Raw genomic sequence first — 25354 nt, 5'->3', positions numbered from 1 at the left:
GAGGTCATTGTGCAGGGCTTGTGTGGAGGAGGTAGCGGTCTTGCTGCTGGGTTGTTGCCCTCCATGTCTCCTGGTATCTGCTCGATGCTCTAGACACTAAGGCCCCCTCCATGTTTCCTGGTATTTTCTCCATGCTCTGCACACTACGACCTGCTGCATGTCCCCTGGTATCTGCTTCATTCTCTGGACACTACAGCCTCCTCTATGTCTCCTGGTATCTGCTTCATTATCTGGACACTACGGCCTCCTCCATGTCTCCTGGTATCTGCTTCATGCTCTGCACACTACGACCTCCTCCATGTCCCCTGGTATATGCTTCATTCTCTGGACACTACGGCCTCCTCTATGTCTCCTGGTATCTGCTTCATTATCTGGACACTACGGCCTCCTCCATGTCTCCTGGTATCTGCTCCATGCTCTGGACACTACGGCCTCCTCCATGTCTCCTGGTATCTGCTCCATGCTCTGGACACTACGGCCTCCTCCATGTCTCCTGGTATCTGCTTCATGCTCTGCACACTACGACCTCCTCCATGTCTCCTGGTATCTGCTTCATTCTCTGGACACTACAGCCTCCCCCATGTCTCCTGGTATCTGCTTCATGCTCTGGACACTACGGCCTCCTCTATGTCTTCTGGTATTTGCTCCTTGCTCTGCACACTACGACCTCCTCCATGTCTCCTGGTATCTGCTCCATGCTCTGGACACTATGGCCTCCTCCAAGTCTCCTGGTATCTGCTCCATGCTCTGGACACTATGGCCTCCTCCAAGTTTCCTGGTATCTGCTCCATGCTCTGGACACTACGGCCTCCTCCGTGTCTCCTGGTATCTGCTTCATGCTCTGGACACTACGGCCTCCTCCATGTCTCCTGGTATCTGCTTCATGCTCTGGACACTGCGGCCTCCTCCATGTCTCCTGGTATCTGCTCCATGCTCTGGACACTATGGCCTCCTCCATGTCTCCTGGTATCTGCTCCATGCTCTGGACAATATGGCCTCCTCCATGTCTCCTGGTATCTGCTTCATTCTCTGGACACTACAGCCTTCTCCATGTCTCCTGGTATCTGCTTCATGCTCTGGACACTATGGCCTCCTCCATGTCTCCTGGTATCTGCTCCATGCTCTGGACACTAGGCCTCCTCCACGTCTCCTGGTAACTGCTCCGTGCTCTGGACACTATGGCCTCCTCCATGTCTCCTGGTATCTGCTCCATTCTCTGGACACTAAGGCCTCCTCCATGTCTCCTGGTATCTGCTCCATTCTCTGGACACTAAGGCCTCCTCCATGTCTCCTGGTATCTGCTCCATGCTCTGGACACTATGGCCTCCTCCATGTCTCCTGGTATCTGCTCTGGACATTATGCTGACAGACACAGCAAACCTTCTTGCTCAGCTCCCACTGATGTGCCATCCTGGATGAGCTGCACGACCTGAGCACCCTCTGTAGGTTGTAGACACCACCCTTGTTCTACCTCTATGGGTAAGAGCAATGACAAAATGCAAAAGTGACCAAAATAACAGCCAAAAACTATGAGACTCGAGAAATGGTCTGTGGCCCCCACCTGCAGCACCACTTCTTTGTAGGGGGTGTCATGCTTATTGATGATCATTTCTACCCGTTCTCTGTTACATTTGCACAATAGCAGAAGAAATGGATTCACAGTCTGTGCTGCTTCATATCTGGACAGGGTGATATCACAGAAATGTCATTGACTCGGAGATACATTGTGTTGTATAAGCGTTCCCTTTATTTTTTGAGCAGTGGAATATTCTTTTTATGTTTTTTTCTAAATTCATTTTTCAGATCCCAAAAAAACTAAACGTTATCGGTCTCAGAATGGGTGTCACCAAGTTAATAGTAGTAACATATAACAAAATTATATGTTAAAAATTTTACCCTACGAAAAAAATGGTGGAATTCCTTCATTTTTTTCCATTTAGTCCAATGCAAGTTTTTTTTTTCCTTCAATTTTTTTCAGTACATTATAGGATACATTAAATGGCACCTTTAAAGATGACAGCTCGCCCCACCATGATTCTCCTGTGTATTCTTTCCTTTCTTGATAAAGAGACTTGTGATTTTTTTTTATACGAGCCGCTGCCTTGATCATTTCTAATCACTAGAAATCTACTGAGACTCCCAACTTTTACAAAAGGGTTGGGCTCCTTTTCAAACGTCCGTAAGATTAAGATGTTAATTGCTCACGACCTTGAAAGGGTCAACCAAGTCTCTAAGGCCCCCATACAGAAGACATGGCTCCACCCAACCTACGGAGCGGCTGATCATGTGTTGTGAATGGAGACCTTCGCATACGTTGAACTTCATCACCCCAATCCTTCTGTTCTCACATAGATAAGAAGACGCCAGAGTAGACTGGCAGCTGCGTGTCCCCCCTCTCCATTCAGAGCACATGAATGCTTGACTGACAGATATCGTGTGTATGGATAAGCTGCCGCACTCTGTAGATTACATCAAGGGGAATCTAGACTTAACCCCTTTTATCATCAAAGAGTTTCAATACATAAAAATTTCGATACATCCAGTGACTTTTTGCATAGTTTTATAGCGTTACACTATACCAGGAAAATTAAGTATCAGATTGGGTTTTCCCAGTTTGTTTCTGTCGTTTTGATATATGAGATATATATAGTCCTGAGTGAACTGGCGGCTATGGCAACGCTTTGTATTGGTGTGGGTGGTGTTTTTTTTTTTTTTTATGATCTGGGTTTTATTATCCTTTACAAAAATGCTATTCCCTGTGTTAAATGTATTGAGTGCTATGGAGATGGTAATGGAGATGGCAGACACAGTCGCTTACTGCTGCTATTCTCCATTCCAGGTCCCTGATTGTCTCTAACAGTTACAGATCCAACCTGCTCATGCTCGATCACAGGAGCTATAAACCTATGTAGCCCAGGACTTGTCCAGTATGGGACATGGTCGTAAACAGGCCAAAACCCTAAAGCTGGTCATACAATTTCAGTACCCAAACATTAGTTATCTCTCCCAGCCTCCCTAACGGCCAAACATTCACGCGTTCCCTATGAGGAAGGGAGGGGTAAGCCACAGAAGAGTTGGGTGGCAAAAATCCAGCATACCCAAACCTTGTCTCCATTGACACCATCTGTCGGTAGAAGGTCAAGATATTGCCATACGCCCTATACTGTCAGCTGAACCTGTCGATGGCACTGTGCTCGGCCAACTTTAGTATAAGATGCCGGGGCACCTTTAGGATCTTTTTAGAAGGATAGATTCATTGCCAAGAACCAGAGCTAATTAAAGAAATAAGAAGTCAATAGGCTCTAGTCTACAGTTCTGATTTATCGGAATGTGGCCAACTGTTCTTTCAAAACCCTCCTTGAATTACGTAGATTATTATCAGCAAAATCCCTACAAATAACATTCATTTATATTCATGTTTTACATACCAGTTAGCACTACATTTTCTGCAGAATATCATAAGCCCATTAACGCTGCAGAGCATTTCTTCCTTTCATAGCCCAAAGGCCACAGTAACAGACATTTCACTCAGCTCTTACTTTCTTACATGAACAGTAAAATCAAAAACATAAAAAAAATAAAAAAAAATGACTCTTCTATTCCTTGGTACCATTCACGACTGGACTCTTTGGTAAAATCTGTATTCCTTGCATTCTGTATTCCTGCAGTTATTCCTCCTGGGTGTGACTAGTACCCTTGCCAAAGGGGCGTGTCTCTGCACAGTGTGATTATGTGCGCTTTGATCGGGTAGTCTCAGACATTGCATGGACCCCCTCCCCAAAATTAAAACTCAAAGCTTAGGAAAAGAGGAATTTATTAAAACATAGCACTAGAGCTGACAGGTCCTTTTTGTATATTCTCCTATTTTTTCTCCTATATAATTGTCTACCTCTTTAAAGGAGAAGTCTGGCGAAAATTTTTATTAAAGTATTGGATTGGCCCCCAAAAGTTATACAGATCACCAATATACACTTATTACAGGAAATGCACATAAAGTGTTTTTCCCTGCACTTACTACTGCATCAAGGCCTCACTTCCTGGATAATATGGTGATGTCACGACCCGACTCCCAGAGCTGTGTGGGCTGTGGCTGCTGGAGAGAATGATAGCAGGGGGACACTGAGGGACACAGGGCACTGGAGGGACACTGAGCATCCTCTCCAGCAGCCACAGCCCGCACAGCTCTGGGAGTCGGGTCGTGACATCACCATGTTATCCAGGAACTTTTGTGGGGCAATACAATACTTTAATAAAATTTTTACCAGACTTCTCCTTTAAGTGGGTACATAAAAGGGTTGTAGTGGGCCTGCGATGGGCCGCTTAGTTTAGATAGAAAGCATGTTACATTTGTATGTACTCTTGCAGGCCATAGGTAAGCATTTGTATGATCTCAAGTGTACTGTAATGTTGTCCCTTATTCTCATGCCTTGTTTTTTTTTTATATTTAAGGTCCCTGTAACTGAGATGATAAACCTGGAGGACTAGTTTTGAACTATGAAAATAGAAGATGGTCACCAACCATTGCACCCACAGGATGCTTGGTTTGAAGATTTTTAGAATGATTTTGAAGCAAGTTTTACTTATCTCATGGGTCTCATCCCTGGCCCTGGGAGGAACATCTCCAACATCTTGTCCCGCTGCCTGTTCTTGCAGCAATCAGGCCAGCCGAGTGGCTTGTACACGCAAAGACCTGCAAGAAGTGCCCGAAAGCATCTCAGTCAATACGCGATACCTGAACCTTCAGGAGAACGTTATTCAGGTTATCAAAACAGACACTTTTAAGCACCTCCGACATTTGGAAATATTACAGCTCAGCAAAAATCTTATTCGCAAGATTGAGGTTGGTGCTTTTAATGGACTCCCAAACTTGAGCACACTGGAGCTTTTTGATAATCGCTTGACCACTGTTCCTACTCAAGCCTTTGAATATCTATCCAAGCTAAGGGAGCTGTGGCTAAGAAACAACCCTATTGAGAGTATCCCATCATACGCTTTCAACAGAGTTCCTTCTTTGAGGCGACTTGATTTGGGAGAACTGAAGAAGTTGGAGTATATTTCCGAAGCTGCTTTCGAGGGTCTTGTAAACTTAAGATACCTAAATCTGGGCATGTGCAATTTAAAAGATATTCCCAACTTAACAGCATTGGTCAGGCTGGAAGAACTAGAGTTGTCTGGAAATCGTCTAGAAATGATTCGCCCCGGCTCTTTTCAAGGGCTGAGCAGTCTGAGAAAGTTATGGCTGATGCACGCTCATGTGGCCACCATAGAACGCAATGCCTTCGATGATTTGAAATCATTGGAGGAACTTAATCTTTCTCACAACAATTTAATGTCTCTTCCCCATGATCTTTTTACTCCTCTTCACCGCCTGGAGCGAGTACACCTTAACCATAATCCTTGGCATTGCAATTGTGACATTTTGTGGTTAAGCTGGTGGCTAAAGGAGACTGTACCCAACAATACAACCTGTTGTGCGCGTTGTCATTCCCCGCCAAACCTAAAAACTAGATACATAGGGGAGCTTGATCAGAGTCACTTCACGTGCTATGCCCCGGTAATAGTGGAGCCTCCCACTGACCTCAATGTAACCGAGGGCATGGCCGCTGAGCTCAAATGCAGAACTGGCACGTCCATGACATCGGTCAACTGGTTAACGCCAAATGGGACATTGATGACTCATGGTTCTTATAGAGTACGTATCTCTGTTTTACATGACGGCACACTGAATTTTACAAATGTTACGGTACAGGACACAGGACAGTACACGTGTATGGTCACCAACGCAGCAGGAAATACCACAGCATCCGCTACACTTAACGTTTCCGCTGTCGTTGACCCAGCTACCACTGACTATACTTACTTTACGACGGTGACTGTGGAAACTATGGATTCATCCCCAGAGGAAACAAAGCCAGTCGAAAAAGAACCTGGTCCAACAACAACAACAGTCCGATGGGGGATAACATATTCCACCACATCTCTTACTCCTCGAAGCACCCGCTCCACCGAGAAGACATTCACTATCCCTATTACCGATGTGACGGAAAACATCATGAAAGATCTAGATGACGTCATGAAGACAACAAAGATCATCATAGGGTGCTTCGTGGCCATCACATTTATGGCAGCTGTTATGTTAATCGCATTTTACAAACTCCGTAAACAGCACCAGCTACACAAACATCACGGGCCAACACGAACTATTGAAATTATTAATGTGGAAGATGAAATACCAGCTACTGCCCCAGGAGACAACCACATGGCACTCCCGGCTATCGAGCATGATCACCTTAACCATTATACGGCATTTAAGTCCCACTATAACAACAATACAGGAACACTTAACTGTGCCAAAAACCCCATGCTGAACTCCATCCACGAACCCCTCCTGTTCAAAAGCAGCTCGAAGGAAAATGTGCAAGAAACACAGATTTAGCTCCTCCGAAGGGTACTGAGAAAAGTTTGTCAAACTCTTTTTTTCGCCAGAGTATGAGAATGAAGACGACCTAGCTAAAAACCGTAAATACGTGAGCGTATCTCTGGGTTAACAGTCACACAATACTCCATCTTCCTGTTTCCAAATACCCATTGAAATACTGAGGTGCCCCCAAACGAAGCACTGACACAACGCGAAGTCAAGACTCTTTTGATAACTTTAAAGGGATGATTCATTCTCTGACTACCTGATGTATTACTAAAAAACAAAAAAGAAAAAAAAAAGTGAAAAGGGAAAGTTCCGAAAAGGAAAAAAAAAGTATGAAAATGCTTATTTTGTGGTACAGCTCTTTATGTGTAAATTCTATTTCAGATCTATTTTCATCAAAGAGGTTGAGAACAGGAAAAATCATTCGAGAGATTTCGGAAGGAGATTTTTTTTTTTTTTTAAATAGTGTCACTAAGGAGTCTCTGTTGGATCCTCCTGATCGGTGACAACAGTGATCTTTTTCCAAGTAGAAAAAAAAATTACAGATAGATTTTTTTTTTCCATTCACTCATTACCATGGGTGCCTGCTATGACCGAGAAAAGTAAATGCAGTACAGGCCCCAGTGATTGTAAGATGGTTTTCTTTGTAATAGTTTGGACAATGTGTTACGAGTCAGAACTGAGTATTGTGGGAAGGAATTGGGAGGAAGGTTGTTCCTTGCCACTTGATGTCATCATCCTTCTCTGAGGGTTTTCATGATGCTTTTATAAAAAAAAAAATGAAATAAAATAAAATAACAAAATATCAAAAGGTGTTTACAACCTTGAAGAGAACTTTATTTTCAAAGGTACTGTGCCATATAACCCTTTACAGATGTGCCAATTATCTTCAGAACTTTACATAAAATGAAAACTGTATGAAAAAAAAGAAAAAAAAAACAGTTTTTACTAAATATTTTTGTTTTTGGGAAAGGAACACGGAGAACTTTAAGATTTTGAAACTTCTGCCACAGGAATATTTGGGCCAGTTATTTTGTCTGGATTTCTATCAAAAAGTGTAAGGTGTGTGAAATAATGAAGTTAATATGAACTTTTTAAGTCCTCCCTCCTTTTTTTTTTTCCGGGTGGGTGATTAGTTGCTTTGATTTTTATTTTCTTTTTTTTCTTTCTTTCTTTTTTTTTTTTTTTTTTGGAAGATTTTGATCGGGTGGGAAATGTATTCTTGTTATAAGAACAGAAAAAGATTATAATATGTCTGTGGCTCTTTATTGAGAGGGAAAGTAACAAGCTAAGTTGGTGACATTGCCAAGAGTCTGCAACAAAAGTATAATAAAAATAATGAAAAGACGCTCTTCTTGTGGATATATGTCTTGATAGGGGAAACACCCTCCTCTGTAGAGATGGCCGATGCGTGTATGGGGGCCTGAAGACTAATAGTAAAGTGGGAGACAATCTACAGTAAAATTCAGAGAATTTAAAGGAGAAGTACGCCGAAAATTTTTATTTAAGTATTCTATTGCCCCCCAAAAGTTATGCAAATCACCATTATACACTTATTACGGGAAATGCTTATAAAGTGCTTTTTTCCCTGCACTTACTACTGCATCAAGGCTTCACTTCCTGGAAAAAATGGTGATGTCCCTTCCTGGATAACATGGTGATGTCACTTCCTGGATAACATGGTGATGTCATTTCCTGGATAAAAATGGTGATGTCACTTCCTGGATAACATGGTGATGTCACTTCCTGGATATAAATGGTGATGCCACTTCCTGGATAAAATGGTGATGTCACTTCCTGGATAACATGGTGATGTCACTTCCTGGATAACATGGTGATGTCACTTCCTGAATAGCATGGTAATGTCACTTCATGGATAACATAGTGATGTCACGACCTGACTCCCAGAGCTGTGCGGGCTGTGGCTTCTGGACAGGATGATGGCAGAGGGATGCTCAGTGTCCCTCCAGTGCCCTGTGTCCCTCTGCCATCACCCCCTCCAGCAGCCACAGCCCGCACAGCTCTGGGAGTCGGGTCATGACCTCACCATGTTATCCAGGAAGTGACATCACCATGTTATCCAGGAAGTGACATCACCATGTTATCCAGGAAGTGACATCACCATGTTATCCAGGAAGTGACATCACCATTTTATTGAGGAAATGAAGCCTTGATGCAGAAGTAAATGCAGAAAAAAGCACTATGTGCATTTCCCGTATATTGGTGATTTGTATAACTTTCGGGAGGCAATACAATACTTTAACAAAAATTTTCGCCGGACTTCTCCTTTTATGAATCAGCCAATTTGTTTAATCTTGAAGAAGCTGCTTTCCAAGTGTTGTGATTCACGGGATAGTCTATTATGCGACTGGTCTCCTTGGACGTTTCCTTCCAATGGAAACAGAACTAAGAATGAGTGAATTTACTGTACTAGCGAAGTGCTTTGCCAGGCTCGGCCGTCGGCTTGTCAGCCTGCTGCCTTTGAACTCTGTACCACTCCAGGTGCCTGAAAAAGCTGTATCCAGTCTCAGGAAACTTATCAGTTGCTGTACGTCCTGCAGGAAGTGGTGTATTCTCTCCAGTCTGGAGAGCAGGAGAGGTATTCCATGGGGATTTGTTTTTGCTATGGACAAAAGAGGTGGCAGCAGAGAGCACTGTGTCAGACTGGAAAGAATACACCACTTACTGCAGGACATACAGCAGCTGATAAGTACTGGAAAACTGGAGATGACAGTAAATTACAAATCTACAAATCTAACTTTCTGACACCAGTTGATTTGATTTTTTTTCCACTGGAGTACCCCTCTTTAATGAAGACTATTCAGATGGGGAATAAGGACCGTGTGGAAATACAAACATAAAGTATGGTGTAAGCAATAAGATTGTGCTGATTCCTCCTAGAGCGGTACATTTCTAGAATGGGGTTCAGATTACACTGAGTGAGCCGCCTTCTTCTCCTCTTCCTCCTCAGTCAGCTTCTTTAGTATCACTCAATATTACAGTAAAGACTCAGACTCCCGTTTCCTTATAATAATGGTTCGTCAGGAGAATCCTGTAATGGAGCCGCCTCTGATTCAGCAAGACGGACGAGACAGAAAATCATTGCTATGTAAGAACTCTTCCCTCCTCCATACATCTCACACGCCATGAGTCACATCAGGAAGCCATGTCAGGGCCTCAGCTGTAATATGTACACAGCTGCAATATACACGGCTGCGATATACATGGCTGTAATATACACGGCTGCGATATACACAGCTGCAATATACACGGCTGCTCCGTACACGGCCGCAATATACACGGCTGCGATATACACAGCTGCGATATACATGGCTGTAATATACACGGCTGCAATATACACGGCTGCTCCGTACATGGCTGCAAAATACACGGCTGCGATATACATGGCTGTAATATACACGGCTGCTCCGTACATGGCTGCAATATGCACGGCTGCTCCGTACATGGCTGCAATATACACGGCTGCTCCGTACATGGCTGCAAAATACACGGCTGTAATATACACGGCTGCGATATACACGGCTGCTCCGTACATGGCTGCAAAATACACGGCTGCGATATACATGGCTGTAATATACACGGCTGCTCCGTACATGGCTGCAATATGCACGGCTGCTCCGTACATGGCTGCAATATACACGGCTGCGATATACATGGCTGCCCTATACATGTTTCCCTATACATGGCAGCTCCGTACATGGCCGCATTATACATGGCTGTAATATACAAGGCTGCGATATACATGGCTGCTCCGTACATGGCCGCTCTATACACGGCTGTAATATACATGGCTGCTCCGTACATGGCCACTCCGTACATGGCTGCCCTATACATGGCCGCTCTATACATGGCCGCTCCGTACATGGCCGCTCTATACATGGCCACTCTATACATGGCCATTCCGTACATGGCTGCCTTATACATGGCTGCTCCGTACATGGCTGCTCCATACATGGCTGCCCTATACATGGCTGCTCCGTACATGGCTGCCTTATACATGGCTGCTCCGTACATGGCTGCCTTATACATGTCTGCTCCGTACATGGCTGCCTTATACATGGCTGCTCCGTACATGGCTGCCTTATACATGGCTGCTCCGTACATGGCTGCCTTATACATGGCTGCTCCGTACATGGCTGCCCTATACATGGCCGCTCTATACATGGCTGTAATATACATGGTTGCTCTATACATGGCTGCAATATATATGGTTGCAATATACATGCAGGCTCCATACATGGCTATAATATACATGGCTGCTCCATACATAGCTGTTATATACAGTACATGGCCGCTCCGTACATGGCTGTAATATACATGGCCGCTCCGTACATGGCTATAATATACATGGCCGCTCTATACATTGCCGCTCTATACATAGCCGCTCTATACATAGCTGCACTATACATGGCCGCTCTATACATGGCTGTTATATACATGGCCGCTCCATACATGGCTATAATATACATAGCCGCTCTATACATGGCTGCACTATACATGGCCGCTCCATACATGGCTATAATATACATGGCCGCACTATACATGGCCACTCTATCCATGTCCGCACTATACATGGCTGTTATATACATGGCCGCTCTATACATGGCCGCTCTATACATAGCCGCTCTATACATGGCCGCTCCGTACTTGGCCGCTCCGTACATTGCTGCCCTATACATGGCTGCTCCGTACATGGCTGCCCTATACATGGCCGCTCTATACATGGCTGTAATATACATGGCCGCTCCGTACATGGCTGTAATATACATGGCCGCTCCGTACATGGCTATAATATACATGGCCGCTCTATACATTGCCGCTCTATACATAGCCGCTCTATACATGGCCGCTCTATACATGGCCGCTCTATACATGGCTGTTATATACATGGCCGCTCCATACATGGCTATAATATACATGGCCGCTCTATACATTGCCGCTCTATACATAGCCGCTCTATACATGGCCGCTCTATACATGGCCGCTCTATACATGGCTGTTATATACATGGCCGCTCCATACATGGCTATAATATACATGGCCGCTCTATACATTGCCGCTCTATACATAGCCGCTCTATACATAGCCGCTCTATACATGGCTGCCCTATACATGGCCGCTCTATACATGGCAGCTCTATACATGGCTGCTCTATACATGGCTGCTCTATACATGGCTGCTCTATACATAGCCGCTCTATACATGGCCGCTCTCTACATGTCCGCACTATACATGGCCGCTCTCTACATGGCCGCTCTATACATGGTTACTCCATACATGGCCACACTACACATGGCTGCTCGATACATAGCCGCTCTATACATGGCCGCAATATGCATGGCAGTTAGTACCTTGCTCCTAAGTTAGTACAGTGCTCTTCGGTGCACTACAGAGGGAGGTATACAGTATGGGGGGAAAAACTACAGAGGAGGGAGGGAGGTATACAGTATGGGGGGGGGACAACTACAGAGGAGGGAGGGAGGTATACAGTATGGGGGAACAACTACAGAGGGGGAGGAGGTATACAGTATGGGGGGACAACTACAGAGGGGGGAGGGGGGTATACAGTATGGGGGGGAAACTACAGAGGGGGGAGGGGGGTATACAGTATGGGGGGGAAACTACAGAGGAGGGAGGTATACAGTATGGGGGGACAACTACAGAGGAGGGAGGGAGGTATACAGTATGGGGGGAAAAACTACAGAGGAGGGAGGGAGGTATACAGTATGGGGGAACAACTACAGAGGGGGAGGAGGTATACAGTATGGGGGGACAACTACAGAGGGGGGAGGGGGGTATACAGTATGGGGGGGAAACTACAGAGGAGGGAGGTATACAGTATGGGGGGACAACTACAGAGGAGGGAGGGAGGTATACAGTATGGGGGGGCAACTACAGAGGGAGGGAGGTATACAGTGTGGGGGAACAACTACAGAGGGGGAGGGAGGTATACAGTATGGGGGGGACAACTACAGAGGAGGGAGGTATACAGTATGGGGGGGGACAACTACAGAGGAGGGAGGTATACAGTATGGGGGGGACAACTACAGAGGAGGGAGGTATACAGTGTGGGGGAACAACTACAGAGGGGGAGGGAGGTATACAGTATGGGGGGACAACTACAGAGGGGGGAGTGGGGTATACAGTATGGGGGACAACTACAGAGGGGGAGGTATACAGTATGGAGGTGCTGTGGCCCAGGGCTACTTTGTCAGGGTGGCCAAAAGTGGTAATACCCATCCCTGGACACACGGCCACAGGACCTTGGTAGAACTGGTGTGAGGTGTAGGTACAGGTGCAGCACAAGAAAGTCCAGGAGTTGAGCTTTACTTAAAGGGGTAGTGCGGCGCTCAGAAATTATTCACAGAATAACACACATTACAAAGTTATACAACTTTGTAATGTATGTTATGTCTGTGAATGGCCCCCTTCCCCGTGTCCCACCACCCCCACCTGTGTACCCGGAAGTGTGGTGCGCTATACATACCTGTCACGTGCTGACACCAGTCTGCTATCTTCATTCAGAGACGTCTTCTTCGGGCGGACGGCGAACAGCTCCGACTGTTCCGAATGCCGTTCCCCCCTCCGCCGCGTCATTAGCCGCTCAGCCGCGATTGGCTGAGCATAACTGTGCTGACGCGGCGGAGGGGGGACGGGCGGCAGCGACTCGGCCGTCCGTCCGAAGATGACGTTTGGCACAAGATGGCGGACGGCCCTCGACACGGATCAGGTAATGTATAATGCACCACACACTTCCAGGTACACGGGTGGGGGTGGGGGGACACGGGGAACAGGGCAATTCACAGACATAACATACATTACAAAGTTGTATAACTTTGTAATGTGTGTTATTCTGTAAATAATTTCTGAGCGCCGCACTACCCCTTTAAAATACCTTCAGTGCAATACACAGTATACTAAGGAGAACTGCTCACAAGTGCTAGTGCAAAAATACAGCCATACCTTAGAGGAAACCTTGAGGTAGACTTGAGAAGCAGTAGGAAAAGACAAGACTTCTGTGCGATGGTAGTATGGGGGCCGGATGGGAACCCTTGTCTAAGTAGTCACAGTACTCTCCTGAGATGTGTTTAAGGAAACTTGAAAGGACTTCTCATACTCATGTATAGATACTTATATACTGTATATCTGACCGCTGCCTTCTGCATACACAAGTTCTGAGACCGCCCTGTGAGGTAGTACGAGTTCTAGGTCTCTGTCTCTAGGTTGAGCTCCCACTGAAGATTTCCCCAGGTGGATGAGCGTGTGTTAGTAAGGTGCCTCGGCTCTTAGTAGTTTTGCCTTACTGGGGATCAGTCCCTCTGCCTTTTCCTTACGGAATGACTTTCCTGACTGAAGAATTCTCCACATAGGCAAAGGTTGGTCCTAGTCTTCCAGTTACCCCACCTCTAGGGTTTCACATTGCATACTGGTCTCAGTCTTTACTGAACTGAACTGAGCTCAACTAGGTCAGAAGTTAGACTTCCCCCTGGTAGGAAACACCTATCCTATGTAGGGTAGTGTAAAAGGAAAGAGGAAAATAGAGAGTGTGTTGAGGGTGTGGAGTTTCAGACCGTGATTGGTCAACATAACACAAAGCTAAAACCCTTACCCACACTGCAGCAGTGCACTGGGGAGAGTGAGACATCTAGTGGCTGAAATGGAAATCACAGCTGACAGCACTTGGTGTGACACCTAAGCAGGGCCGGATTAACCCTTTAAGGACAGAGCAAATTTCGATTTTTGCGTTTTCGTTTTTTCCTCCTTGTGCATAAAAGGCCATAGCACTTGCATTTTTCCACCTAGAGACCCACATGAGCCCTTATTTTTTGCGTCACTAATTGTACTTTGCAATGACAGGCTGAATTTTTGCATAAAGTACACTGCGAAACCAGAAAAAAATTCAAAGTGTGGTGAAATTGAAAAAAAAATACGCATTTTGTTTATTTGGGGGAAATGTGTTTTTACGCCATTCGCCCTGGGGTAAAACTGACTTGTTATATATGTTCCTCAAGTCGTTACGATTAAAACGATATGTAACATGTATAACTTATATTGTATCTGATGGCCTGTAAAAAATTTAAACCATTGTCAACAAATATACAACACTTAAAATCGCTCCATTCCCAGGCTTATAGCGCTTTTATCCTTTGGTCTATGGGGCTGTGTCAGGTGTCATTTTTTGCGCCATGATGTGTTCTTTCTATCGCAACCTTGATTGCGCATATACGACTTTTTGATCGCTTTTTATTACAATTTTTCTGGATTTGATGCGACCAAAAATGCGCAATTTTGCACTTTGGGATTTTTTGGCGCTGACGCCATTTACCGTGCGAGATCAGGAATGTGATTAATTAATAGTTCGGGCGATTACGCACGCGGCGATAGCAAACATGTTTATTTGTTTCCTTATTTATTTACTTTTATTTATAACCTGGGAAAAGGGGGGTGATTCAGACTTTTATTCAGAGCTTTTTACTAATAATGACACTTTTTTTTTAACTTTTACACTTATACTAGAAGCCCCCCCTGGGGTTAGGGTTATTCCCCCTGGGGGACTTCTAGTATAAGTGCTTTGATCTCTCATTGAGATCCATGAGATAGGCACTCGTTTACTTCCGGCTGCTGCAGCCGGAAGTAAACGAGTGCCGAACCGGGGACGGCGCCATCTTGGAGCGGTCCCCGGCCGGCTTCAGAAACGGAGATCGTTCCTCCGGGATAACATCCCAGAGGAGCGATCTCCCCACTAGACACCAGGGATGACGCTGCGTCCGGTAATCGGATGCAGCTGTCATGTTTGACAGCTGCATCTGATTACTGTATTAGCGGGCACGGCGATCGGACCGTGCCCGCTAATACCTACGGTCCCGGGCTACACGCGGCACCCGGAACCGGCGCGGTTCAGAGCGGGGCCGCCCGATGTCGTTAAGGGGTTAAAGGGAGGGCACCAGGGGCACGTGCCCGGGGCCTCCACCACTAGGGGGCCTCCACCAGCCCAAACATGGAAGTAGGGTTTGTGGAAAAAAGCAAACAGTAGAGGATACACAACCTTACATAGAGTGTTGTGTATCCTTACTGTTTGCTGCTAACCATGGCTGCAGCAGCCTGTGTGTCCTGTGACTCCTGCTTCTCCCTGTGAGGACTGTGATATGGCTGAGAGACAGGACACCAGGGCAGCTGCAGGACGGGATACCCTGCTCAGTGTGAGCTAAAGGACCTGTGGTGATGTTAGGCCCATGTGATGTGGGAGGAGCCAGACTCTGCAAGGTGTCGGAGGGGATGTGTATGGAGAGGAGCTCATGTCCAAATAAGCAGGTAACCAGCCCTTCAATGTACACACAAACACCACAGCACAGCACTGCCTGTTACACACACATACACACACACACACACACACCTGCCTGTTACACATACATATCTTTTATTAATGCTCACACACATACAGCTCTGCTACTCTCCACATTGCCCCCTTAATGCCATTCCCCCCCCCCCCAGTATCCACAACAATGCCCCTAACCCTAACCCAATACCCCTTCAGTGGCACAGTGCACAGTATTGCTGTACTGCTGGACAAATAGCCTCTGTCCCCATTACCACATAGTGGCTGCCATGTTGCTGTTATATAGCATCTAGATTAACCAGGCTGAAGTTGGTTTCTTATTCAGAGGATTTTTATTTTTCCTGTTTTAGCCATTATTCCTACAGAAAATTATATAATATTAGTATAATATTCATAACCTGCTTGTAAGTGAGGGGCCCTGAGGGGATTGGTGATAAATATGGCCAAAAGGACCCCACGGTTGGCATAAAAATGGGCATCAAAGTAAAAACTCAAAATTATGATTTAAAAAATAAAATTGACTTTGGACCACTGATCTCACCCTGATAATAGGCAGAGAGGGGCCCCACATGAAATTAAATGAAAACTGACAGTATTCAACACTGAATTTGAAAAAAATTAACATCCACAAACATTTTCACTACAATTTATGAAGAGCTCGGTGTCACAGCCATGTATAATGTTCATGAACATTATAAATCCCCTACAGTAAGGCAGCCACTTGTATGGATGGCTGTATAGTTTTCTTTTTTTTGTGTGTGGGTGGGGGTGGGGGGGAATGAGAGGCCCCAAACAAAATTGTCGCCCGGGGCCTCCACCAACCTTAATCCGGCCCTGCACCTGAGAGAGTAACATCATGGCAGGTGGTTACAATTACACTACATGAGGCCTTACTGCAGAGGGGGATGTATAGAGTATGGCGGAAGAACTTCGGGGTGGGGGGAGACCTAACTACAGGGGAACTAACAGCATAGGAGCCTAACACCAGTGGGACATACAGTATGGTGGCTCACTACATTATAGAGTGGGGCTACAGTGTAGGGGTATACCGACCTACCCCCAAAATAAGCTCATTTTAGAGAATAATCTAATATAAGCCCCTGTCTTATTTTCGGTGAATCACGGTAGCAGGCGAAGTCACTTCAGCTTCCCCAGGGATAACCTATTCCCATGCGTTTTGTAGATTTCCACGATAGGGGTAGTAGTCCGCCGCAGTCAGCCGCTTTTATCTGCACATCCCTTCTTCTCGGACATCTGAAGAACATTTAAAATTAAAAAGCAGAAAGTTCTATTCCGCTCCTGAGCCCCGAGGCAGTAACGCATTTAGATTAAAAATCCAGCGAGTTTCGGATAAGACGACTCCTCTCTGCGGCCGCGGCCTTATTCTCTCCATCATCCTGAGCATTGTTCTCCATGTTTATCTCGGCGGTGTCTATACTCGGGGTGAGTAGTAGCTTATTTTGTTGTATTGTGTACGTTCACGCAGTCTCTTATAGAGTTTAGTGAGTCAATGGTGATTGACATGAACATTTCGTACCCTGTTCGCAGCTGTGACCCCGAGCTCGGATTTTTTCGGCTATTGGGCTGGTTACAGAAGCGGCTGCGCCGGGTACTTCATGTTCTCACCAAATAAATAAAACTCATTGGTGGCCATTTTAACTCTTTTATTACATATCAATAGGCGAGCACACTATGTAAATCTCATAGTATTCAGGGTTCTCTTTCCTTGCATTGTTTTATATATATATATATCATGGTTCATGGATCGCGGCCATAATGGAACAAACTCAGCAAGAGCAGTCAGATGGGCTGCGGCTTGTTATATGTCTAATGTGTGTTAATAAAACACTGCAGCCACTACTATACCGGCAGGAGACGGAACCAACGAGAGAACGAGAGGTGGATTAAGCAGGTTTATACCACATTGTGACTCTACGATTGGAGATTCCGCGGGTGGACAGTATATTTTTGTATTGTGTATGTCAGTAAGGAATAGAGAGGAGTGAACCTCCAGCACGCTTGGGTCCGTCCGAACTCCAATGCTCTGCATTTCATTACCGGTGGCTGGAAAAGTTGGATGCAGCACTAAGGCTGCCTGAAAAGCATGGTTAGAGCTATAGGCCATAGGCTGTGTCCATGTTCTCCAGGATTCCCTAGGGCGGCATCCAACTTCTCCAGCCTCTGATAATCAAATGCAGAGCGTTGGAGTTCGGATTGACCCAAGCGTGCTTGAGGTTCACTCATCTCTAATAAGGAGACCTTCATTTCTTATCCTTCACAATGGACTTCTGCTGCTGCAAACTTTTTAAGTTTTTTTTTTTTTTCATTTTGAGCATCTAGGGTTATTTTCGTGATTCCACTACTATACAGATGTGATATGCGGTCAACCTCACCTCAGTCGAAACCAGTCTATGTAACACTCTAGCTGGTCACTAGAATGCAGAACTCGACTTAACCTACTAAATGGAATTTGGCTTTTCTGGGTCCTAACTCTAGTGCTCAGTCCTCGGATACCTCCAGGACTTATAGTAGGCCTGAACAAAATGAGTGACCAGAAACACATACAAAGTAGGTATCAGTTGTGTAAGGTAACAAGAATGAGATGGCATCTCAACAGAATGAAACAGATGATGAACAGAAACAAATGCAAGGACTTGCCCTAGTTAGCTATCCTTAATTTTTCTCTGGATCTTCTAAACTTCAAGCTAGCAGCAGACACCACTAACCCTTACTGTCCCTGTAATATTCCTGCACGCAGGAAGGCCCACACTCCTCAGTATAAGCACTGTAGACTCATAGAAAAGGAAATCCAACAGCATCCATAATGCAACCACAAGAATTTATTCACACATCAGGGTACATGGAAGCAACTTTTCGACCCCTAAGTCTTTGTCAAGCCTTGGCTTGACCTAAGGGTCGAAACGTTGCTTCCATGTATTCTGATGTGTGAATAAATTCACGTGGTTTCATTATGGATGTTGTTGGATTTCCTTTTCTATACGGCAGAGACATGTCAAAAGTTTTGATCAGTCCGAGTTTGAGTGTTGACACCCGTACTGATCATGAGAACAAGCCAGGAGAGGACTGCACTAAGTGAGATGAGTAGGGCTTCTAATGGAAGTCTATGGAACCTGACTCACTGACCTAGAGCGGAGAACAGGATGCGTATTCTCTGACCACAGATCTGGTGGAGAGAACAGAACGGGGGAAGTTGTACGTTTTAATGGAGCGCTCTTTAAAGATTGTAATGGTTGAGCTGGTGATGGGTGCGCTGTTGTAGACATCTCAGGGAGATGGGAAAGGGCCCTCTGACTTTTACACATTTACACTCTTAATTAGACAAGAAGTCGTCCACCTGATTGAGCGCCGAACACCAATTACTCCATGAAGTCGGATAGCTACTAGACGCACAGACACTTCTCAGGATCCTCTAGTGTTCTCCTCCCCATCACCATCTGGCTAACATGACAAAGCCTCCTTGTCCTGTCAAGGTTCATACATGTTCCTTCACGTCAGTGAGCACCCCCTCCCCCTCCTGTCATCCGGCTCCACCGCGTGGCCATGTCTGTAGAGTTAGTGCTGATCTGTGTAACATTCCATCGGGTGCGGACACATTGATTTTAAATAACTAAAGTATTGAAATAATCAATCATCATTTCTTAAAGGGGACCTGTCACAATGAAAATACAGTACAAGCTGCGGCCACCATATTATACGGGAGGAAGAGCTGAGCAGATGGATATAAAGGTTTGTGGGAAAAGATTAAGGAGAACTGATTGTATTTATTGGAATCATTGCTCATTCTAGGCTTAGGAGTCTAGGGGGCGGTGCTAATCAATGATTGATAGCCTTCCCTGTACAGAGTGCAGAGATAACTGTGACTCATTAGTTAGGACCACCCATTAGTCCAGAATGAGTCGATCTGCTCAGCTGCTCCGTCTCTATAAGATGATGCTGGCAGATCAGGTGGGCACCCTCCTCTCCCCTGTCCTCTCTCACTGTTAGGGAGGGGGAGGAGATGGGTGGAGAGTTGGTAGAACAGACGTGTAGGGCAGCTCACACAGGCTGTAAATAGGGAGGAAAGCAGATTCAAGGCAAGAGAGGAGATGCTCATGGGTCGTGTATGATTGTAGAGAGAAAGCAGAGAACACATAGCAGTAACCTCCTGAATACATAGGCCTCACATTCAGCGATAAAACTGGGAGGGGATCTCCACATAAGTGGAATTTGAATCTAATAGCAGATACCCCCCCCCCCCCTCCCTCTGCACTTTTTCCTGGCTGGGAACTTTATTTCAAATAAAGGAGGTGTGAAAGCTCGGCTCAGGGGATTTTACCATGGGGGGACAGGTATCAGGCCAGGGTGTAATTATGAGGCCCAGGGGCATGAATCAATTTCAGAGTGTGCGAATATGTGGCTGAGGGGAACAAATTCGGGAGAAGGGGGGATTTGAGGCTGGGGGTGTGAATATGAGGGTAATAGGCATAAATCAGACTGGGGTTTAATGTAATGCTGAGGGGATGTAAATCAGGCAAGGGGCAAGTGCTCAAAGGGGTAAATCAGGTAAATCTGTGGTGTCCCACCACGGGTGTTATTAGTTCATACACCCCTCGCAAAAGCCTGTACTGCAAGTTAACGTGGTAATGAAGTGATACTTAAGTTTTACCACTAGATGTCGCTATTATCTGTATATGCACTTGTATATTGCACAGCTTCTTCACCTATCTTTATTCTCCTTCTTCTCTTTACACTTTCTTCTCCACCACTCACAGGGGGCATTACACCTCCTTTAGGAAGTTGTCACATGGGGAGAGGAAGTGCACACCCACATTTAGTGAGTCTTAACCAAGTCTTGGTAGAGAGAGGACGCATGACAAGACAGTCCCTGCTGTAGTCCAACTGGGCCCTGGCTATAGTCGGTGTCCAGTGTAGTCTAGTCAGGGGTGTGGTAGTGGACGGACGCACATAGGAGATGGAGAGACTTTTCTTTTAGATGCTATCTTAGGTCCAACTATGCATTGCTAAACTACTTGAGAGAGGACAAGTCAGAGAATACCCCAACCCACGCCGAGAACACTTCTAAAAGTGCAGAAGAGTATCCTGAAACAAGAGGAACTAATCCGGATAGAGCAAAGTTGCTACAAGCCTACGTATTCTATCTCGCAGCGCAGGTGTGACAAGGTAATTTGGCCACCTTGCTCAACTCGGGTAACAAGGTCTGGGGCTTTTGTCACCCTGATAGGACGGGTCACCCGACACTGTAGGGCACCAGGTGGTATGACGACAACAAAGGTCGAAGCACAGGTGTAAGTATACTTCTATTTTCAAGTATACTTCAGTATTCTACTTCTCCTTCTTCTAAAGTTCCGACAGAGCACACTGCTACCCTAAGTTGGAACTCTCAACACAAACTCCTCTCTACTACTCTGAACTTGCAGTACAAACTCCTCTCTACTGTACTTAGCTGACTCTGCTTCTCAGCACACAACCAAGTCAGCCCAGCTCTTCTACTCCAAAGGCTCTTAGGACAGATTCTGTCACGTCTATTGTCTATGATCAGCTATTGTACAAAGTATTCTCACAGTAAAGAAGATTTTATTTATCACAACAGGACTCAGTGATTATTGTTCCGACACCTACACAGTCACTACTACATCCTTGGGTCCTCTGCCCTTTCTGATGGTGGCGGTACCGATAGTCCGGGTGGGTCACAGCTCCACTCCGGATCACCGTGGTAAGCACTCAAGGGACCCCGTCACAGCCCGGCAGGTCACCGACCACAAGGGAAAGGACATAGCCAGCCACCTTAAGCTAAAAGCAGGTGTGCCTCCATACCTGTGTGCCCCACTGGCACTGGCATCACAACAATTTACCACCTGGCTGTGTTATATCCCGAGCAACCACTACATTAATGATGTCACACATCACCATCTGGCAAATGACTGGTCATCCATAAGGCTACACCACAAATCTGCGGTGTGAATCAGAAACAAGGGGTATATATGAGGCTCTGGGGTGTAAATCAGGTACAGGGGGTATATATGAGGCTCTGGGGTGTAAATCAGGTACAGGGGGTATATATGAGGGTCTAGGGTGTGAATCAGGTACAGGGGGTATATATGAGGCTCTGGGCTATAAATTAGGTACAGGGGGTATATATGAGGCTCTGGGCTATAAATTAGGTACAGGGGGTATATATGAGGCTCTGGGGTGTAAATCAGGTACAGGGGGTATATATGAGGCTCTGGGGTGTGAATCAGGTCAGGGGGGAAATATGAGGCTCTGGGGTGTGAATCAGGTCAGGGGGTAAATATGAGGGTCTAGGGTGTGAATCAGGTACAGGGGGTATATATGAGGCTCTGGGCTATAAATTAGGTGCAGGGGGTATATATGAGGCTCTGGGCTATAAATTAGGTACAGGGGGTAAATATGAGGGTCTAGGGTGTAAATGAGATACAGAGGGTAAATATGAAGCTCTGGGGTGTAAATCAGGAACAGGGGGTATTTATGCGACTTGGGGTCACAAATTAAGTCGGGGAAGGTGTGTGTGTGTGGGGGGGGGGGGGGTAGGTACTAATGAAGCTCAGGGGTTGTGAATGAAATAAAGTTCCCACCTTCCTGACTATTCTGCAAGTACAGATAATAAAATAGTAGAATTCCTAAATCTCAGAAATAAGGGGGGGGGGGCAGCATGACCTAGAAAAACCATGTTTAACACTAAGCACAAGTCTTCCTTAAGTCTAATTGTGTGGCGGCTCAGGCAATGAATGACATCCTCTAATCTGGACCCCAGGTAGCCTATTCCCTCTACTGAATCCCGAATGAAGCCTTCACCTTGTCACTGGATGCTAGAAAGTATAACTCGCCTCCGCCAGATGTCAGGAACTATATATAGAGTCTCAGGAGACCCTCCCAGGCTGAGACGTTCGCTATCTGTATGGATTCTACTATACGTCCGGACGGGAGAGAAAAAAGAACAGAATGTTACCGAATAAAGGTCAAAAAATTCAAAATACGGAAACTTCAATGGGAAGGGCTTTAGTAACAAAGACACCAGACTCCCACAAGGGGCGACAAAGTATATTTCTTCCATGTCTCTCAATGGTTTTATAGACAGTGCCCAATGACTGTATGCCGAATTGTAAGAGGGACCTCCTATACCTCCTATCGTTCATAGTCGTACTGCTACTATTATCAACAGTTTTGGCCTCTGTTGAGCCAACTATCATCCTTGTCATTCTCTTTTGGTTTGATGAAGACCATATTGGTCAAGATGTCACAGTTGTGTGTTACCAATTGTTCATGGATCGGTAACAAGGAGGATTTTATCCGGTGAACATTGGGCCAGTGCCGCCAAACAAGTGACCAGGTGGTAGACCACCCCAAGGAAGCATGGAGACCTTCAACTGGTGCATGGGATCAGTTTATGGCATTCAGGACCAGATACTGTGTCCTCCATAGAAATCAGCCCACCCGATGTGATGCTAAGAGAATTAACCTATTTTATGCGTTAAAGGGGGTCTCCAGGGTCTTTTTCTTATAACCATGCTCTGGCAGGTAGTTGATCTAAGAGATAAAACCTCCCCCTATCCTTCCCGGCTCCCCCACCGCTGCTCCGCTGAATCTTTTGGGAAATTTGTAACAAATTTAGAATGGAGATTGTTTCCTCCTCCACCGCAGAGAGTTCTCCTCGGCTTCTCAGGGTTTTCAGGGCTTCTCGTATGTACAGACGATTTCAGTCCTCCTAGAGCTTCACAAAAGAACTTTGACGGCTCTTTGACTCTTCCATTCGAGAGCCCTTCAGGTAATAGGATGATGAGGTTTATCGTCGTCTTACAAGGTCCACTCTGCTGCCGAGCCTCAATCTTCTCACATTATCCTCCCGTGCTCCCGCTACTATGATAAATTCATGGGATTCTGTGATAGCGAGCAGCCATGGCCCCGAGGCATCACCCAAACCACAAGATCTCACCTTACTTTATGGCTGCTATCTGCTATTCTAGGGAAATACTAAAAAATACTGGATACAGGTGTTCACATACAAATCTTCTGGTGATACTTTTCCTTAGCTGCCCAGGGGTCGGGGGTCTGCTCAGCTATACATGGACATGTGGTATTATCGTGTGGTGCTCGACCAGTAATATAGATGTTATCTGTCTGACGCCAGTGCTGTGATAACACACAGGTGTGATGCTGGTACCTGTTTTGTATATGACCGGTTTAAATGCCCAAATGGTCAGTAACCTTCGGGCGTGTTGCGGGTCCCTTGGACTCTTGTCACGGTAACTGACCCACCCGGGATGTCGGTACTGCCAACCACAGAGAAGGGGACAAATAACCCAAGGTGCGCAGTGGTGTGTGTCTGTAGGTGTGCAGGTGCGGACAGAGGTAGACCGAGTCCCGTGCGTTTCGTACAAAAGTATAACAATTTACTGGATAATGTTGCAGGTACACGCTTTGTAAACAGTGCAAATCTTGATACTAAAGTGCTGCCTTAGTGCTTCTGAAGTAGGTGCTTGGAAAGAGTAAGAGTTTGGGTAGAAGTAGCCAAAAGTTGCCAGAGGAGCCCGTGCCCAATGTAGATCCTGTACTTTGCCAGAACTGTAGTGAAGATATCAGTAGATAAGTGATACGTTTAGACCTATTTCTGACTGTCTTCTGCCCTGCAGTTACGAGCTACTCTTCCTGCTAGGGTAGCACGAGCCCCAGTCGTCAGTTATCTGGGTGTAGTGAGGTGCCCGAGTTTTCCCAGTCGACCTGCACTGTGCAGTAGACCTTTTCAATACTGGTAGCTTTGTCCTACTGGGGTCAGCTCCTCTTGCTTCAGGAGTCTGTCCTGCACTCTTTTGAGAGGTTCCTACCGTGGGCTAAGGTATTCCTTTGCGGCTGCTCTCCCTATGGTAGTTTAGAACTGCATAGTAAAGGTAGTAGTCTGTTTAAAGTATAAAGGCTGTTGCTGCATCCATCCTTGGTTCCTGTCAAGGGTCCTGGCAAAAGCCAGGCCCTGGCTTAACTTCTGCAGGAACTTGGTTTGTTGTGTCCTCTCTCACTAGAAACTAACTAGAGACTGCTTACTCACTTCCTCCACCAGTTTAACTCCTCCTACAGGGGTACTACCTAAACTCTCTTGTGAGTGGTGGGGCTGAGTATGGGTAAGAGAGAGGAAGAAGAAGATAGGATAGATAAGAAAGAGCACCTCCTAGTGGACAGCACAGAACACATGACACAAAACAGTTAACCCATTCAGCTGTGCATAAGAAATAATACATATATTTACAGTAGCGACACCAAGTGGGGAAACTAAAGTATTACATCCACCACTTAACCTGAGTGCGAACAGGACAGGTGCACAAAATAAACACCAGTGGTGGGACACCGCACTAGTCTTTATGTTCTTTGTGGTTGGTGGCCTCCTGCTGGCACCTCCCATCTTGGTGTAATAAATGAGGTCCCCAGTAGAAGATATTTGCATTCCAGCATCAACAGTGTTAAAGGGGAACTCCGGTGAAAAAAATATTTTCCAATCAGCTGGTGTCAAAAAGTTATACAGATTTGTTGTTATTAACTTCTAT

At 45.7% G+C, this 25354-nt stretch overlaps 1 protein-coding gene across 5 annotated transcripts in view; it reads left to right on the top strand.

Moving 5' to 3' along the window:
- LRRC4B (leucine rich repeat containing 4B) overlaps positions 1–7765 on the top strand; it is a 104692-nt gene extending 96927 nt beyond the window's left edge. For all 5 annotated transcript variants that reach the window (XM_069946961.1, XM_069946965.1, XM_069946964.1 and 2 more), the window contains one exon: positions 4450–7765. In XM_069946961.1, the coding sequence (XP_069803062.1) occupies positions 4508–6436 (1929 nt within the window). In that variant the 5' untranslated portion in view covers positions 4450–4507 and the 3' untranslated portion in view covers positions 6437–7765. The remainder of the gene's footprint in view (positions 1–4449) is intronic.
- Positions 7766–25354: the final 17589 nt, after the last annotated feature.

The sequence above is a fragment of the Dendropsophus ebraccatus genome, chromosome 12 (assembly GCF_027789765.1).
Source record: "Dendropsophus ebraccatus isolate aDenEbr1 chromosome 12, aDenEbr1.pat, whole genome shotgun sequence".
Taxonomy (NCBI): domain Eukaryota; kingdom Metazoa; phylum Chordata; class Amphibia; order Anura; family Hylidae; genus Dendropsophus; species Dendropsophus ebraccatus.
The sequence above is the reverse complement of the archived record's forward strand: the minus strand, read 5'-3'. Positions and strand labels throughout refer to the sequence as shown.